The sequence below is a fragment of the Halichoeres trimaculatus genome, unplaced genomic scaffold (assembly GCF_033239565.1).
Source record: "Halichoeres trimaculatus isolate MK-OKI-2021-1 unplaced genomic scaffold, fHalTri1.1 fHalTri1_scaffold_2, whole genome shotgun sequence".
Classification (NCBI taxonomy): domain Eukaryota; kingdom Metazoa; phylum Chordata; class Actinopteri; order Labriformes; family Labridae; genus Halichoeres; species Halichoeres trimaculatus.
In genome coordinates, this window is record NW_027437180.1 from 2,840,961 (window position 1) to 2,860,000 (window position 19,040).

The 19,040-nt window shown below is 43.2% G+C and overlaps 1 protein-coding gene across 1 annotated transcript in view; it reads right to left on the bottom strand.

The window, feature by feature from the left end:
- Positions 1–19,040, bottom strand: part of vegfc (vascular endothelial growth factor c) — a 95,320-nt gene that overhangs the window by 33,564 nt on the left and 42,716 nt on the right. The window contains exons 2-3 of the mRNA XM_074697530.1: positions 16,243–16,483; positions 12,324–12,514 (exon numbers count right to left, since the gene is read on the bottom strand). Of these exons, the coding sequence (XP_074553631.1) occupies positions 12,324–12,514; positions 16,243–16,483 (432 nt within the window). The remainder of the gene's footprint in view (positions 1–12,323; positions 12,515–16,242; positions 16,484–19,040) is intronic.

The window sequence follows — 19,040 nt, forward strand, 5'->3', positions numbered from 1 at the left end:
CTCGAGCTTTCCAGGGAGTGCATAGCAAACCCCCAAAAACAATAGAGCCAAACACCAATTCGGGTGATATACTGCTATGAATAAACTAATAACCTGAAAGGAAGCATGCCGAATAAGAGATATTAAACTTATTACAGTCAGTGTACTGAAAACCCCCCAAACCCTATGATGCAGCATGCATCCTAAATGGGTCATACTAAAGTTATCTGAAATAAGACTAAAATGATGTGTTTACAGCAAGCATACTGTAGACCTCTGCCAGATCCTGTGATGCAGCATGCATCCTACATGGGCCATACTAAAGTTACCTGGAATGAGACTAAATTATGTGTTTACAGCAAGCATACTGTAGACCTCTGAAAGACCTGAGATGCCAAAGAAAGTTAATGATGCAAGCTTGCATCCTAAAGAGGTCATACTAACATAATCTGATATGTAAATATTCAATGTTAACGCTACCAAGTGTGAATCCAGAAATAAATAACAGTGATTATAAAACTATGTGATACAGCAAAGCATGTTGCTGACCCAGAGAGAATACTGATGCAGCATGCATCTTGACGGGTCATACTAACTTTAAGTGATAAGTGAAAAAAGTCTTATGTGAACCAGCAAGCGTGCTGATGACCCAGAAAATCCTATGATGCAAGCTTGCATCCTAAAGAGGTCATACTAACATAATCTGATATGTAAATGTTCTAAATTTATACAGCAACAATGTGTAAATCAAGAAATAAATAACAGTGATTTAAAATAAACTATGTGAAACAGCAAGCAAGCTGATGACCCGAAGAGGAAAATGATGCACCATGCATCCTTGTCAGGTCATACTAATTTTAAGTGATATGTGTATAAACTCTTATGTGAAACAGCAGCATGCTGTCGACCCAGGGAATCAAATGATGCAAGCATGCATCCTAACCAGTTATAACTGAAGTTAAATTGAATGAGAATAAAAAGGGTCTCTTGAGTAAGGAAAATTAAAATAGCTTCTGTTACATAGCCTGAGCAAGCGTAATGTAAACCCTTAATGAGATAAACATCCTGTAACTTGTTAAACTACTAAGCAACCCCAGCCACCTCTTCTGATTAAAGATTTTATTTAACATGCATCATGGCTTACATGTACTTTTACTCATGGCTTTTTGGGCCGACATGATCTCCTTCACCCCCGGGCGAACGTAACGTTCATAAGCTGATGATGACCAGCGTCCCATGATTTTCAAAGTAGAAGCTGGAACCAGTTCAGCAGCAGTTGTAGCTGCTCCAATGCGGAAAGAGTGTGGGGTGTAAAGTTGAGGAGGGAGACCACATCTTTGGCAGAGGAGACGGAGTCGTGAGGTGAACCAAGATCTTGTCATGACTTTTCCTTTGTGGGTTAGGAAAAGGGGCTCATCTGGTTTTGCGGAGGGACGGCTTTGCAGGTACCGGGTCATGGATGATAAAGGACAAAAGAGGGTGTTAGTTTCTGAGATGACAATAGTTGAGCCTTTAAGATCTCTATCTGATTTGGAATGTTTAAGATGGACTGAGTAAGAATGAAGATCTAAAGAAATATCTGATACAGTGAGGTCATGCAATGGGGAGAAGCATTCAGAGCTAGATGTGAATTCGCCACACCTGAGAAACCCATAAAAAGCTGTGAGGAAAACTGTTTCAAGCAAATGATCCACATATGCCCCAAAACACCCCTGTCTTAAGTGAGACACCAGCTTGTGAACTAGAGACAAAGTAAATGGAAGGCGCTTATCCTTGCTTTCCGGATGCTCCTTTTTAAGACCATTGAACAGCAGTCGAATAGAAGGATTCCCAAACAAGCTACTCACTGCTGGATCTAAACATCTTAAATGGAATTGAATACCTGCTAAACATGCTTTAATGGAAGACGGCTGCATTTTTCTGATTTCGAAACAGTGGACCATAAAGGCACAAATCATGGGAATGTTAACTGGATTTACAGCAACCGAGAATGAAGAACAGAAAGAAGAAAAGTGAAACCATGCAGAATCATACATTTTTAAAGTTGGTATTGCCAGTCCTTGACGCATGTAATGCGTTGCAGAGTTCAAATAAGACTGCAGGGGGCCCTCTAATCTAGAACAGTTTGGCTGAACGGTGGGCACTGCAAGCCTTGGGGTGCTGCGCAGGGGCAGAGGTCCCTGAACTCCTGGAATTTAAATCGAGATAAAGAGTCAGCAATTTTATTGTCGAGGCCTGGCACATGCGCCGCACGAAGAGTAAAATTACCCAACACACAAGACCATGTGATGCGACGAAGAAATCTATTAATAAAAGGAACAGATGAACGTCCTTTATTAATGATATTAACCGTTGCCTCGTTATCACAAAAGACTACTAGCTGTTTCCTGGACCAAAATTTTCTCCAGAGGACACATGCCACGACGATCGGATAGAGCTCCAGTAAAGCTGTAGACTGCAAACCTGAGGGAAAAGACTGCAGCTCTTTTGGCCACGCACCTGCGAACCACTGATCCTTAAAAATCCCCCCGAAACCTACTGAGGGAGCGGCATCGGTGTAGAAATTTAAGGTGATAGAATTCTCTATAATATCATTATAGAAAAAGGAAATGCCGTTCCAGTTGTCACATAAAACTGACCAGAATCTGAGATCAGATCTACACCCCTCGTCTAGAACAACAAGATCGTGCAATTTATCCACAGTCTTTGAAAGATCAAGCAGCCTGGAAATAAAAGATCTACCTTGAGGGATAATCCTCATTGCGAAATTGAGGTGACCCAGTAAAGACAATAACTCGCGTTTCGTTACTGACTGCGCGTCTAGGACGCCTTTCATAATTTCCCTAATACGGGTTAATTTCTCTAGTGGAAGAGAAGCTTGCATGAGTTCAGTGTCTAAAGTGATGCCTAAGAATTCAATAGATTTTTGGGGACCAATTGTTTTCTCGGCAGAAAGAGGAACATTAAGTTTGTTGAAAACGTCCTTAAGTGCACTGATGCAGCGATCTGGTTTAGACTGGGGAAAGTCTACCACTAGAAAATCATCTAACAGATGGAGAACGAAAGGTAATTTACAATTATTCAACAGAATCCAACACAGAGCTTCAGAAAGAGTGTTAAATATACACGGACTACTACGGCAGCCAAAAGTCAGTCTTACGGAGAAATACATTTTACTTCGCCATTTAACGCCGAACAAGTGCCACTGAGAAGGGTGAAGTGGCATAACTTTAAAAGCGTCTGTTATGTCAGCTTTCCCGAGCCAAGCGCCCTGTCCGGCTAATTTGATAAATTTGATGGCATTGTCTATGGTTGCGTAAAACAACGAAAAGGGAGCTAGAGGAATTAGACTGTTGATACTCGGGGTGCTATCATCGTGAGGGGCCGAGAGATCGATAATAAGACGTTTTTTCCCTGAATATTTCCGAGTTGCTATACCTAAAGGATTTATGCGAAATTTAGAGAAAGGGGGGCTGTCATAAGGACCGATCATATAGCCTTTCTCAACTTCTTTTGCCAACAGCTTATCTACCACGTCCGGTTCTTTATCAGCAGACTGAAGGTTGTTACAGATGTGAGACGATTTGGGAAGAAGACACAGCCCGGCCAAGAACCCTTGAACCAGACCGGTTAACAGATAATTAACAAAACAACGATTAGGATGATTCTTCAGTTCTTTTCCAAGTTCTGAGACGTTTACTGGAGTGGTAGGTTTATTCACTTCTTTCTCACAAGACGAGTGCGGCGGGGACACACCGACCTGGGATGACTGTCTCCGCAAAAACTGCAAGCATGCATAAATTTACAGTTAGTAAATCTACAAACATTCTCGTTGAAGTTTATGCATAAAGGGGTCCCCAATTTTTTACTTAAGGTCACCTTAAAGTCCGGCTGCTCCACAGCGTTATTGGGAAGGAAGGATTGATCCGGATGAGGAGGCTTTTTAATGACAGTTTTAGGGCAGAGACTCACTGAATGAGAGAAAGACCCACACACGGTGCAGGAGAGGGCACGGTGCCCTGTAAAGTGTCTGCTTATGAGGGCCAAATCGACAACAGACCAGTCCAGTCTTTGATTAAACTTCTGCAGAAACATGGCTGCTTTCGCCGAGAAGGGTTTATGATATTCATAAAACAGAGTTCCACCATAAGACATTGCCAAGTCCGAGATAATGGCCAAATAAGTGTCCAGTTCAAATCTGCGTTCAGGATACACCTCACAGATAATGTCTCTGAAGACTCCGAAAGCTATATTGAACTCCGGCATGGTAAGAGACTTGGACAGTCTTGGATCACTTTCCTTTAACACTACTGAGACATCTCCACAATCAACGAGGCGTTTGTCTGACAATTCAGAAGAACACAGAAGGATTTTAACCAGATTGATATCGTTACCTGCTAGTATTTGATTCCTCAGGTGAGGGGAGACAGCTGCTGCTGGAGGGAAGAAAGGCACTCCAGTCGAAACTGCCGGGACTGCGGTTCCCAGGGACCTTTGCGGCGTTAAGATGATTGGTTGCGACAAGGTTGCCATGGTGTCTGGGGACGCCGAAGACGGGCCGGGTGCAGGATCCTGGGAGAGGCCGGCGGAGCGATTTTCCAGAGTCTGAAGGCGTGCGTCCATCTCAGCAAGGGAAGACTGGATGTTGACCAGAGCAGACAAAACGGGATCTTGATCCTGGAGAGCAGTGTTGGACTGCAGCCTAGCTCTCTTCGCGGGCACGCTAAAGCTAGCGTCGCTGGGGACAGGGAATGAGCAGTTTTTCTTCTTACTCAAACTTTTCCTCGGGCCTGAAGAAGGGGCAGAAGAGGGAGTAGAGGCCTCTTTCTCGAAGACGTTGGACAGGAAGAACTGGAAGAGCTCTTCGTGACTGGCTCCCGGAGGAGCTGCGATATTCCGAACAAACAGAGCTTCTAGAATCTTTGGCACCGGCCATCCTTTGATCGATGGCTGATTTTTACTTGCCAGTCTAGAGCTACGGCGAACACTGCCGCTTGCTTCGGGCCTTTCTCCTTCCTCGACTGAAGAATCAGTAACACACTCATCTTCAAACTGAAGCTCCAGATGAGACATCGCCGCAGAAGAGAAGGTAAGCAAGCAGACGAGCAAACACAAAACGAACGTTTTCATACCTTTAGAAGCACGACAGCAGCAGCTGAGCAACAATGAGGTAGCAGGAATAACTGAGAATGAAGACGTGATTTAAATACACCGCCTTGTTGTTAGACGCACGCTGTGATTGGTTGAGAGGGGTAGGTTAGAACATCAGTCTGTCAGCTGATCACAGCTGGGCGTATGACTTCCGTGTCCTTCATGAACTTACGTTAACTCCATTTTTTTAATAATAAAATCTTAAAGTTTTTCATTTTAACACATTTATTTCTCAGTATATTAACTGGTAATGCTGTGTTCATGTCCAGCATGGAAAATCGCCTACTCTCTCTCACGGTCACAAGGTGAGTTTAGGAACAACATTGTTTAATTTTACATCAATCAGTGATTGGTACAACAGATGGATTTTGATCAGTACCTGTAAAAGTACCTAATGCTGTACACATCCCTACTTCTGAGTAATATTTCTGACCAATCAGAGAAAAACTTGATCCCATGTGGCGTTTGTTTACAACTTTGGACAGCAAGAGACTTTTGCCGTGTAAACACTAGTGAACCAAGTGACAACTGCAAATATTAAATCATTTTGACCCCTAATTCAGAACACAGTAAATGAGCCACAGGTGTAAACAGACGCTTAGAAAGGTGTTTCAACCCTGAGCCTCTACCATCACTCTGACACATCCTCTGCTCTGAACGTTGGCCTCACAGATTCTGAAGCCTGCAGCATAATAACAATATATCATATGAAATTAGTCTTTGATGAACAGTCCCTTGTTCTGTCTGTGTGTCGTTTGGTTCAGCTGAAGCTGACAGAAACTTTTCCACACCTTCATCCAGAAGATAAGACTGCTGGAAACATGATTCAACTTATTCACCATCAGTCAGGGGCGCAGCTTCAATTAGGCAAACATAGGCATAGGGCCCCAAGATTCCCAGGGGCCCCTAAAGCATCTCTTAATACTGATTTATGTTGAAAGCATTTATTTTTTCTAAATCTTACTTCACATGCTTCAAAATACATCATAAGGCTTAATTTTCAATGATGGTTTTGGGTACTCGCCCTCCCTTCTTATTCAATGGGCTATTCCATGTTACAACACATCTGAAAATTTGATTCAGGAAGAAAGTGGTAAAAAACACTTTTTTTCCCCCCATTTTTTTCTTATTTTCAACCAAGTCGGAAATAAAAACAATGTTGCTCTGAGATCTGAGATAAACATATAAGACTTTGAGGATTTGAAGGACTTTATCTAGCGCAGGAAACAGAATAATTTTCTCTAAATCAAACTTTGTGAGTTGGTGATAAACATTATTGTACAAAATCTCTTTTTAGGATACAAAACTCAGTGGACAGGGGGTCAAATAAAAATACATTAACTTTAAAAGAATAGTACCAAAAAGTATGGTAACTGTAAATATCACCTCTTTCAGTAGATTTTTTTCCAGTTTTATGTTGTGCTTGATATTTACGTATTTTTTCTTTACTAAATTATTTTTTTCAATATTTAACCATTGTAATGTTTTTCACTTCATACTTTCTTGTTTGTTACTGTTACTCTGTAAATTCCCCACTGTGGGACAAATAAGCTGTCAATCGACCATAAAAGATTTCAAATCCAGGACAAAGTGGACTAAATTATGTATTCACTTTTTTCAAAATCAAACTAAAGTACAGAACTTGAGGAAATGCATTTAGTTGTGTTAAGTTAGCATGTACAAGATTAGCACTGTCTCATGCCTTGATTCTGGGAAAGAGACAGTGGACCCAGGGAAGGCCAGTCTAGCTCTGAAGAAGATGAGTTACAAGGACATGGAGGGCCCCATGGACTGGGTTTGCCTTGGGCCCCCAAAAGAATAAATACACCCCTGCCATCAGTCACATTTATAACAAACAATAAACAGCGGTCCTCTACTGCATTAATGATACAAACACTGAAGCACCAACACTCATACAAAAACCAATCCTGTGTACACACACGTGTGTACACACCAAAATACATTCACAGATGTGTCTCAGACAAACACATAGAGACAAAGACAGACAGCGAGGCCAGAACAGATTTCCTGCTCTGATTAAAATCAGGTCGAGCAGATCGTTTAACAAAAGAGCTGAATGCACTCCACTTCATTTGATGAACTCTGAGAGGAAATGAAGAAAGCAGCTGAGCTGAAACAATAAACTGTCACACAGGCACGAGCCAGACAACAACCAAGACGAAGAGGAGGAGGAGGAGGAACTGAAGGATGCAGCTCCTGTGTGGGAGACAGCTCCGTGGAGCTAATTCAGAAATACAATCAAGAGTTTGTGGTTCACCTCCACAGTGTCAGAGCAGCAGAAGATACATGAGTTCATGTTTATCAGAGCAAATTCACAATGCTTCACTTTTACGGATGTACAAAGCACCTACTCAGCTTACTGTGATGCCGTCATTGAGACATAGCGAAGAGGGCAGCTCATACCTGGGGTGTTTATCTGTTTGGTTAATCATTGGCCCATACATAATTTTTTTTATTTTTTTTGCCCAGTGTTCCAAGAATCAGATATGATCTGATAAAAACAGTAATAACTGTATTAGTGCTCTTGTTAAGATCGAAGAATGGGTCGATCATTGATCAAAGAGCAGCAAAATGAGCTGACAGTAAGTCAACACGACATGTTGGTTTCAATTCAAACCATTTCTGAAGAGAAATGCGTGCCTCAAGGATTCCCAAAGAAAGAAAACTTACAGTTTCTGCATAACAATTCTGATTGGTCGCTTCAGCACCTCCATCAATACAGAGCAGGGGAAGGGAGCTGTGTGTTTAAAAGACGCTGCTGAAACTACACATGGTTTGTCAGAGGCAAAGTGAAGGCAATAAAAAAACATCAGTGACAACATTGGTCAGTTTGAACACTGCAACCCACAGGTGAGAAGTGAAATTGCTGCAGAAGTGTCAAAAAGTGGTGTAAAATAATCCTCTGACAGCAGCCAGTGACCGCTGCTGGACCTCACTTAGGACTGATCATCAGAGGAGTAAGGTGATTGAAAATGTGTGCGACAGCTCCAACTGTGAGGAATCATCAGACAGCAGCAGAAAAGCAGCAACAGCATGACAGCATCAGCAGTGCAGCAACAGCAGAGCAGCAGCATAAGCAGGTAGCAGCAGCAGGTTGCAGCAGATTACAGCAGGTTTTACAATGAACCAGAATAAACCTCTCTTTTATGGCAGACCTGCTTCTCACAGCTCAGATGCTTTATTTACCACGTCACTCTCAGATCAGAGCTTTGTGTTAACTCCTGGTTCCTCTCTGAGCTCCACGTGGATAAATCAAGCCTTCATCTATGTCATTAAGGTGTGTGTACAGGCAGCTCCCCTCAGCATGACTCAGGCATTAGTCTATAAAAAGAACTAAAGGATGTGGATGATTGAACTACCGTCTGGAGAAAAGCATAACTTTTCATTCCATGGTGTGTTTAATTACCCATAAATGTCTGTTTTTATGAGGATTATGTTAAATGGAAATCCCTCTTTGGAAGAGGTGTTTACATTGTGTAAGATGATCTTCAGCCGTAAAGCGTTTACACCGGGCGTCCACCCAACAGCCGTCTGACTCCACAGCCTGTATGGACGGTGTGCAGCCTGAGCAGCACTTTGTCACCAGGACCTGATTCATGGACCATCTGGGCCTGTCTGAAGCTTTGTAATGAGCAGATGTTTTTCTGTGGACTGAGGAGGCATCACTGAGTGGTTTGGACCAGCTCCAAACATTACCACACATCCAGCACAGGGATCATATAGGACGACCTGTGAAAGTATCCCACCATGAGTGGACGTCTGTGACAGGAGGGAGGTGATGAAACACACAGGTACTCTAACAGTTCAGGATGAACGACCTATCAGAGAGAGTCATCCCTTCACACTGAACCTGGGAGAATCATCATTTGTGGAGCAGGGGGAAGGGCTCACTCCAGTCTGACACAGACCATCATCACAAATCTACAGGGCTAGTGGTCTGAGGGAGGGTCTGTGATTTACTGACCCTGTAATAAAACCTTCAAATTAACTTTTAATTGATTTATTGTCTTAAAGCCACATGTGAAGTTTATTTTATGACCAGCTTAAACAAACTCTGTCCAATCATGTTTCTGTGGAGATTTATGAGACCACAGCAACTGGGCAAGCACAGAAAGGAACCCCAGACCGAGGTACTGAGGAACTCTGGCTTTTCTCCTGATTCGATTCTTCAACGATTTTTAAAGTACAGATTCAGTTCAAACTGCAGTTCTTTGATCTTTCCAATTTTCAGTCTGCTTTTTTAACACCAGACCATGTGAAAAAGTTAAGTGACGGTGATGATGTCTACAGACTTAGGGCATGATCCACTAAAGGTTTGCGTGTATAAAAATGTGCAAACCTAATAGCGAGTGCAAAGCTGATGTCCTAGCCGGGTGCACTGAGGATTACATCAGTCAAATGAGCAAATTATAAAGCACAATCCATTTAGTGTGTTTGCCTCCATAAATATACAGAATTTATGCAGATCATCAGAGCGCATCAGTAAAATTCTGGGAGGGGGAGATGCAAATATAACCATTTAGAGCCCTTAGTCTGCGCCGTAGAGGCTATGAGGGACTCAGAAAGAACCAGAGTGGCGCCTGATCTTTTTTTTTTTTTTTCTTTCCAGAGTCTAATCTCTTCTTGGCTCTACCTCCCAGCATATTTTGAAATTCCCCCCCAAAATACACAAGAACGTCAGCTGTCAATCATCGTTAAACATGGCTATATATGACGAGTTCTTTTTCCAAAACGCTATAAATGTCAATTTAGAAAAAAAACGAGTTTATAATGCCATTTTGCTGTGTACTGAACCTATTCACTGCTCTATCATTATTTAATGTTATTACACGGCATTGTCAAAAGCTCAATCCTTATTGGCCAATTACAACATTCTAAGGTCTGTTATTTCTGAATAACAGACCGTTGTTAAGGACGCTTCTGAACGACTCGGGCGAATCACATCATAAAGTATCAATCCACCCAAAGACGTTTATACCTGCGGCAAGACATCATTAATTTTCAGTTGTTTTCTGTTGCTCCATCAAAAATGGAATATTTTTTCCAAAATCAATTTTAATATATTTGGAGAAGACGAAACATTGGATTCATGGTTGATGGCTGACCAGTCCCCGATAAAGAAAAGAAGAAGAGAGGGAGCCAGCGAAGAGAAAGAAAGAGAGGTGAAAAGACAACGAATTAGATGACACCGAAATTGACAAAATTGAGGAAGACAAACATGAAGTTAATACAAAACAAAACATGGCATGGGCCACGAGTGTGTTAAAAGACTGGCTAATTGAAAAGAAAATGTCGACAAACTTTGACTGTTATTCTGCAGAAAACCTCAACCAGGTGCTGTGGTCATTTTATGCATCTGTTCAAAACTCCAGCGGCAAGACCTACTCAGTTGCAAGTTACATTGCAATTTCTCAAAATTTGATATTATGAACTGTGCTACTTTCAAGTCCAGCAACGGGGTATTTAAATCAGTCATTAAAACCCTCCATAAAAATGGGAAAGACGTCAGCCAGCATCACCCTCCCATCTCAGCAACAGATTTGCAGCTCCTCAGGTGCTCAGAGGCGTTGTCCCCACACACAGCGGTCGGACTGGTCCGAAAAGTGTGGTTTGATGTACAGCTGCATCTCGCAAGACGGGGGAGAGAAGGCAATCGAGACCTGACAAGAGACTCTTTCATTGTGAAAGAGGACGAGCATGGTAACAAGTATATTTCTCTCACCCACAACGCTGAGACAAAAAACCACAAAGATGCCAAAGATCCATGCAAAGAAAATTACAGAGGATGCATCTTGAGTGGACGCTTCGCGTCGGGGTCCTGCATCACCCTGTCGGTGTTTATTTCTCTATAGTGACCGGCTCGTTCTACATTATCCCTTACTTAATTCGCTTGTTTTCCTTGTATAAAATGTACTGTAAAATACAGTATTTCTCCAAACCGCGACAAGCACCAATCCTGTTTCTAGCCTAATCCAGTCCTGAAAATTTATGGATTAATAGCGTTTTGGAAGAAGTCTTCATTTAATAAAAAGAAACTTTTCAGAATAAAAAGACCTTGATGCAAGGCAGCCAAATAATATCTTCATATCCCCACAGCATACCGATGTGAGAAACTTTTTTACCAAGTGTATTAATTTTCTAAAGTTTGACCACAGCCCATCTGGAATGGCTGGGAGATGGAGTTTTTGACCTATACAGCAGCCAGCCACCAGGAGGAGCAGTTTTTTTGGCAACTCCAATTAGAGCCAAGCAAGATGATGTCCATTTTTTTTTTTCCTTCTGTGCAGCAGCATGTGACCCATACGTCTGATTTCTCCACCTACAAGGCTTCAAACTTCAACTTTCCTTCAAGGCCACTCTGCTCCCCAAACTCTCAATGGTGACAGCAGGTAGCACGCATTAAATCCTCATTTAAAGAGGGCGGTTTGCTCCTGTTATCAGTTGCACACACAGTCTTAGTAGATCACCTACATCACAGCTACTAATAGTATGTACAGTTTTTAGTTCGTACACTTAATTTAGCGCTGGTTATTTAGGACCTTAGTGGATCAGACCCTGAATCAGGAGCTGTATTTTTCCAGGATTTTTTCAGGGGATTTGACATCAGGTTACTAGATAGTTGAAGAAAAACGTTTCGCCCTCTGTTAGAGAAAAGCAGTGACTTTTCCAGAACAACTTGTAAAAAATATTTTAGAAATCTTAAAAAAATTGATGCCAATGTGGATCAATTTTTTTCACCCATCACAAATGGGGACAGTCCATGTAGACCTGAAACATTCAGGCTGCTTTGTCATGTGTTGAATGCCCCTTCCTCTGGCTGTGCTGGGGGTTTTCCTCAGTAGTAAGCCTCTAATTTCTAACTGCTTATTCCACTAGTTTGTCCAGAGACCCTCAATATGAGCAGAAACACTGCTGATGGTTTTTCATGAGATCTCTCCTTTATACGACGAGGTGAGCAGGAAGACTGGTAAGATCAACAGGAGAAAGGGACCAAGACCAAAACAAACAGATCCAAGGAGAGAAGAGCAGTCAAACCCTACAGTTTACAAAGCAGCAGGGAGGTAATCTTTCACTCTACACAATGACACAGCGCTCTGAACCTTCCATACCACTGTTCACTGACTCAGGGTCTTTCACCTGAACAGGTGATAGTAAAGAGGGGCCATGCTTACAGTTTTGCTGAGGTATCCTGTGGAGATATTCCGGCACTGTTTGTCCTCAGAGTGACAGCATCCTCCGCATCTGAAGACGGACACACATGGGGGTTTATAGAAGATGTTGGTGGGAGCCCCGAACTCTCTGCCCACGTCCACACACACTTCCCTGGGCATGCACTGAGTCTTCCTCCACTCTGACTCTATACCTGCAAACGGACACAAGCTTCATCAAAATTTGTCCATGTTCACTTCAAAACACATCAGAGGATTTGGCCGCATCTGCGTGTAAGGTGAAACATGCTGTGAGTTAGGATCGCAAAGACTGTGTGTGAGTATAAAGCAGGATGTAGGAAGGGACAGAGTAAGGATATATGTGAGGATAAAGGAAGCTCTGAGTTAGGGAAGAGTAGGCTGTATATGGGATTGGAGCAGGCTATGTGCTAGGACAGAGCAGAATCTATGTGACGTTCTTGCACACTGTGAGTAATGGAAGTGCATTCTTTAAGTTGGATGAGAACATGCTGTGAGAAAGGATAGAGCATGCTGTAAATAAGGATAGAGCATGCACTAAGTTAGAATTGAGCAGACTGTGAGTTAGGATAGAGCATGCTGTGAGTTAGGGTAGAGCATGCACTAAGTTAGGATAGAGCATGCTGTGAGTCAGGGTAGAGCATGCTGTGAGTTAGAGTGGAGCATGCTGTGAATAAGGACAGAGCATGCACTAAGTTAGGATAGAGCATGCTGTGAGTAAGGGTAGAGCATGCTGTGAGTTAGGGTAGAGCATGCTGTGAGATAGGGAAGGGCATGCTCTGAGTTAGGGTAAAGCATGCTGTGAGTTAGGAAATAGCATGCTGTGAATAAGGATAGAGCATGCACTAAGTTAGGATAGAGCATGCTGTGAGTCAGGGTGGAGCACGATGTGAGTCAAGGTAAAGCATGCTGTGAGTTAGGGTAGAGCATGCTCTGAGTTAGGGTAGAGCATGCTGTGAGTTAGGGTAGAGCATGCTCTGAGTTAGGGAATAGCATGCTCTGAGTTAGGGTAGAGCATGCTCTGAGTTAGGGTAGAGCATGCTGTGAGTTAGGGTAGAGCATGCTCTGAAGTAGGGTAAAGCATGCTGTGAGTTAGGATAGAGCATGCTGTGAATAAGGATAGAGCATGCACTAAGTTGGGATAGAGAATGCTGTGAGTCAGTGTAGAGCATGTTGTGAGTTAGAATAGAGCACACTGTGACTTAGGATAGAGCATGCTGTGAGTAAGGGTAAAGCATGCTGTGAGTTGGAACAGAGCATGCCCCGAGTAAGGGTAGAGCACGCTGTGAGTTAGGATAGAGCAAGCTGGACGTTGGGACTAAACTTAATGTATGTGAGAATTAAACAAGCTCTGAGCTAGGATAGATTAAACTTTACACAGTAAACCCTTGATAAATTGAGTTTACATGAAAAATGCTTGTAAACAGGTTACCTTAAAAACACTAGGTAATGAAATTTAAAAACTTAAGTAAATTTTACTCAACATAAGTACTTATGACTGTTATGGAAAATCATTCTACTGAATCAAATCAACTTGATGCTTATTTGTTACACATTAGAATAACAAGTCATGCAAAAAAAAAAAAAAATCACATCACTGCAAAACATAATAAGTTCACCTAACTCAAAACTGAAAGATGTGATATCAATAAATTTACCTTATGAATTAAGTAAATGTAATAATAAAAAGCTGATGCAGATCTGACCTAAATTAAACAATATAATAAGTACTGCTGGGTCTTATACCCACAGCATTCCCTCCTCACTAATGGTGACAAAACGCTGTCACAACAAAAATCAGCTTTAATTTCATAACTTTAATCACTGTGAGTGAGGAGGGAAGGCAGTTGATATGAGATCCAGCTGTACATTGAAATATTGTTCCTCAGGTGGCAAAAGTTGTCCGAGCCCCACAGCCCTAACTAGTGGTTATGTGGAGCACAAACAACCTGTGCCACTGCTGCACGACTAGAAGAACAGGGTCACTCACGGTTATGAAATGAAGTCACAGAAACTAATGGTTTTTCACTGCTGAAAACTCCAACATTTGAGTAAGCTGAACTTACTAACACATTTAAAGTTTTCAAAGCTTATTGAAATTGGGTAGTTTCAGCTTAGGAGGTTTACAGTGTATGTGAGGGTAGAGCACACTGTGAGTGAGGATAAAGCAGGCTGTGAGTTAGGGAAGAGAATACTGTGGGTCAGGGCAGAGCAGGCTGTGATTTAGGGTGAAGCATGCTTTGAGTTAGTATAGAATAAAGTGTAAGTTATGATACAACATGCTGTGGGTTAAGGAAGTGCATGCTGTGAGTTAGAGTAAAGTAGGCTGTGAGAAGGGGTAAAGCATGCTGTGAGTTACAGAAAGTGCATGCTTTGAGTTAGGTAGAGCATTACCCTGGTTAACAACTAAAAAATTGTCTAAGCTTTTAAAGCTGTTTAAAGATCATTCTGGGGTGGAGAATTCAAATATAACATTAGTTTTGCTCTATCAGGTCAACTTTTTAAACTATGACCATTTGTTGTTTTTCACCTTTTCTTTATCTTTACATGTATGGTTGCTTTATTGTTCACACATCTACAACTTACAAGCACTTTATATTTGGTGTATATCTATATTGTATATCGTTTTGGATGTTACCGAGTTTTTCTTTTTGAAATACCTTCAGTGCATGACTTATTTTCATTCTTATCACAGAGGTGAATACCATGGGTTCTCGTAGAAGAGCTTGCAAAAATCACCCTGATGTATTCTGCTACATCTGTGGTGAATACACATTGGCACCTAACAGGAACTCTGTTATAAGCTTCATAAAGCGTGCCTATAATGCCTATTTTGGTATAAAGCTTGGTGACCAAGATAAAGTCTGGGCCCCACATATGGTTTGCAAAGCATGTACTGAGTATCTGCGTCAATGGACAAAAGGCAAGAAGAGTTGTCTAAAGTTTGGAGTTCCCATGGTTTGGAGAGAACCAGCAAATCATGTTGTGCACAAGTTTCTTGTGGTGACACAGAACCAGGAAAGTTTAATACGACCAAAGATATAACTAAGTTTGAGTAATAACACTCGATCAGGCATTTTATAACACTTCATACGACAATATAAGTCATAAATGTGTGTATGAGCCAATACTCAAGGCTGTGATATCGGTATTGTGTTAAAAGTGAAAAAGTTGTATCAGGACACCCATAATCCCTAAACTGAAGAACCTGCTTTTGAATTTAGATGAATCTGCCCTATAAGTCCCTGGGCCTTTGGACAACTGCCCCAGAGTTAAATTCAAGGAACCCTGGGTTCTGGTTATCAAAACACTCAGAGGTCTACAAAAGGTCTCCAGTACCCCACTTGATAGTCTTGTTGATGTGAGAGCTCTCACTGCCTACAAAGTACTGTGGCTGGGGTGTGAGGGCAGTGAGGAGTTTTAGAAAACCAGAACCTGGGTCATTAGAGGTGGGTAGTTCTGACTGAGCTGAAGAGATCTGTAGATTCTCAGAGGGGCAAAGCACTGAGGATGATGACTATGTTTTTACTGAGTGCTTCTCCTTTGCATTCAGGCATCAGTATCTAATAATTAATCCAAGCTGAGCTGTAAACTCTGCCTCCACATGCAGGTCTCTCTTCCTCCAAAACAGGAGCAGACAATCTGACATAACTACATCCACATTTTACAAATCCATCAGGAAAACAAGGAGCAGGCTGAGGTGGATAATGTGGCGCATATGGTTCTGATGTTCAGAGAGGAGAGTGAGCTGCAGCCAGCTCTGGTTTATATTGAGAAAAGTTATAATATCCTGTTTCCTATGGGGCTCCAACTGACACTGACACTTTATCTTAACCCACACTGCAGTGATGAGGCTGTCAGAGTGTGTGTGTACAAAACTCAGTACTCAAAACAAAGTGCTTACTTTTCAGGAGATCCAGGTTGAGGTAGGCAGCAGCGAATGTCGGCTCTTCCGTCTCAGCTGGCGGCCTCTGTCTGCGAAGCTGGGGCTTCTGGGACAGCCTGGAGGCTGAGGAGGCCGCAGCAGAGAGTTTGGATCTGCACTTCAGAGAGGCCCAGTATGACGGGTAGATGAGACTCATCAGTTCATCCACACTGGAGGCTGAACGCAACTTCTGCTCCATGTCCGGCTTCGGAGGAGTGTCCTAAACAAAACCAGAGACACCTTTAGAGTCACAACTGTTTATTACTGCTCTCGCTTTTAAAAAGCAAAAAAAACAGGAGGAACTTCGCAAGTTACAAACGGCACACACATAATCCTGAGTCTCAAAACGGGGTCCACATTAAGACCAGTAAGTTCAGGTCCAGTCAACACCCAAGAAAGTCCAAAGGATGCAAAGTTGCCTTGAACAAATACCTCAGTGGAAGTTTTCTCAGCACGTGTGTTTGATGACAAAGAGGTCAAAGGTAAAACAAAGGTGACTGCAACACACCTCCAGACCTTTAGAGGGCAGCAAACAGGACAAAAGCAAAGGCCTCTCAGTGAAAATGTCACCAAAGGAGACAGACAAGTCATGTAGCACTGCACTTAGCCTGTTGGCATGGAGGATATTCAGCCTGTGCTGGTTTTGGTGAGCTTTATTTCACTGCAGATGAATAATTAACTCTTGAAAATAGGTAAACTCTGGAGACAAAGTTGTCTACTGACAACCAAAGCCATTAATAGAGCCCCATTTCCACCAAGCAGTTCAGCTCGGTTTGTCTCTGTACAGCACACGTTTTGTGGTGTTTCCATTGACGAAAACTGGGACAGGACAATACCTGGCATGTACCTCCCCACTTTTTGGTACGCAGTGCCAGACTAAACCAATCCAACCCCAGAAGGTGGACCTAGAAACACTGCAGTCTGTTGATTGGTGGAATGGTCACTTCCTGTGTGGCAGCGGCTGCAGTATTTCTCCTGGCGGCACACAGTCTTCTCTATAACAAAACTTGACTGTTCTTTGTAACAAAGAGCCACATACCAATCACAAAGAAGACGAATTGCTGAATGCCTTCCCTTGTTGCTCTTTGTTTACTTCGTTGTGCTTTTCTCCTTGTAGTATCGATAGCGTGGCACACTGAGTCTCACTGCTACGGCATCATGCTATCATGTAACTGATGCAGCTATCAGCATCAGGCTTACACGCCACCACAGCAGTAAAGACTCACAGAGTTAGGGCACAGTTGGCCGTTAAACCACAAACAGGATCAGACTTCACTGATCCAACCCATACCACACTATACCAAAGCATACCACACAACCACACTGCTCAGTGGAAACAAACAGCTCTCAGCAGTGGACCAACTAAAGCATGAAGAAAAGTCTCAAGATAAATCTATCACTTCAGAACTAAATTAAAGAAAATTTGGACCCTTGTTCCTGTGGTGGTAGAGTCTCTAGTTCTAGGGTGCAGTTCTTGGGGTAGAAAAACACCTCAGGGAGCCACCTTTGTTGCACTGTCTTTAGCTGCGTTTCCACCAAGCAGTCCGGGTCGGTTCAGTACGGTTTGGTTCAGTTAAGCCTGATCCCATTTGCATTTCCACAGCAAACTGTGCCCTCTCGTGGTGGGGGACATGTAACCCTTAAATTCCACCGCATGTGCCGCGCAACGCAACGCTGTGCGGCGCTGCGCCGCTCAATCCGGAGGGGGAGGGCTGGTCCTCGGAGAGACACGGGCTCTCGTGTGAATTGCGATATCAAACGATCACCATCCACTCCCATAACTTTTGATATGTCAGTCCACACCCTGTCCTTTCTGCCTGTATCCTTATAAAAAGGATGTTGGGGAGCATACAGAATGTTGAACTTCTCCACTTCCAAATCCAGCTTCTCTTCAGTTGTGTTGCATCTGGGACCCTCTGACAGACTGTTTACCTGATGCACGTGCCTCCAGATGTGATGTATTTATAACATGTGGGGAAAATTTACATTCGACAGTTCATGCATTGTGCCTTATTTGGACTCTTACGGGTACTTTACACAGTGACTAGTGCTTTCTTATCGACAGTGAATTTATGAGTTTTGGAAGCAGCCGTGCAGAAAATAGACCTGAAGCGTATTTCTCGTGCCTGGGCGTGCCTGGGCGTGCCTGGGCGTGCCTGGGCGTGCCTGGGCGTGCCTGGGCGTGCCTGGGCGTGCCTGGGCGTGCCTGGGCGTGCCTGGGCGTGCCTGGGCGTGCCTGGGCGTGCCTGGGCGTGCCTGGGCGTGCCTGGGCGTGCCTGGGCGTGCCTGGGCGTGCCTGGGCGTGCCTGGGCGTGCCTGGGCGTGCCTGGGCGTGCCTGGGCGTGCCTGGGCGTGCACCGGCTCTTCAGCAGCGCGGGCTGTGAAATTTGCCTGATAGATTACAATGGAAGCTATGTGCTCCCCAAGGATGCCACGCTGCCCTGGGCGGCGCATGCAGTGGAATTTAAGGGTGAGCCGGATGCTGAAAGCTGCAGCTGTTAAACAATAGCATGACGCCGTAGCAGCTTACCCCAGCTATTAAATCCAACAAAGAAAAATGCGACACAGTAAACAAAGAGCATAGATTGAATACATGCAGCATTTCATCCTCTCTGTGATTGTCCTGTAGCTCTCTGTTACATAGTGCAATCAAGCTTTGTTTAACAGAAGACTGTGTGCCGCCAGGAGAAATGCAGCCACTGTCGGGGTAAGTGACGATTCTTTTGACCAATCAACGGTCTGCAGTGTGTTGCTCCCCCTTCTGAGAGCGGATCGGT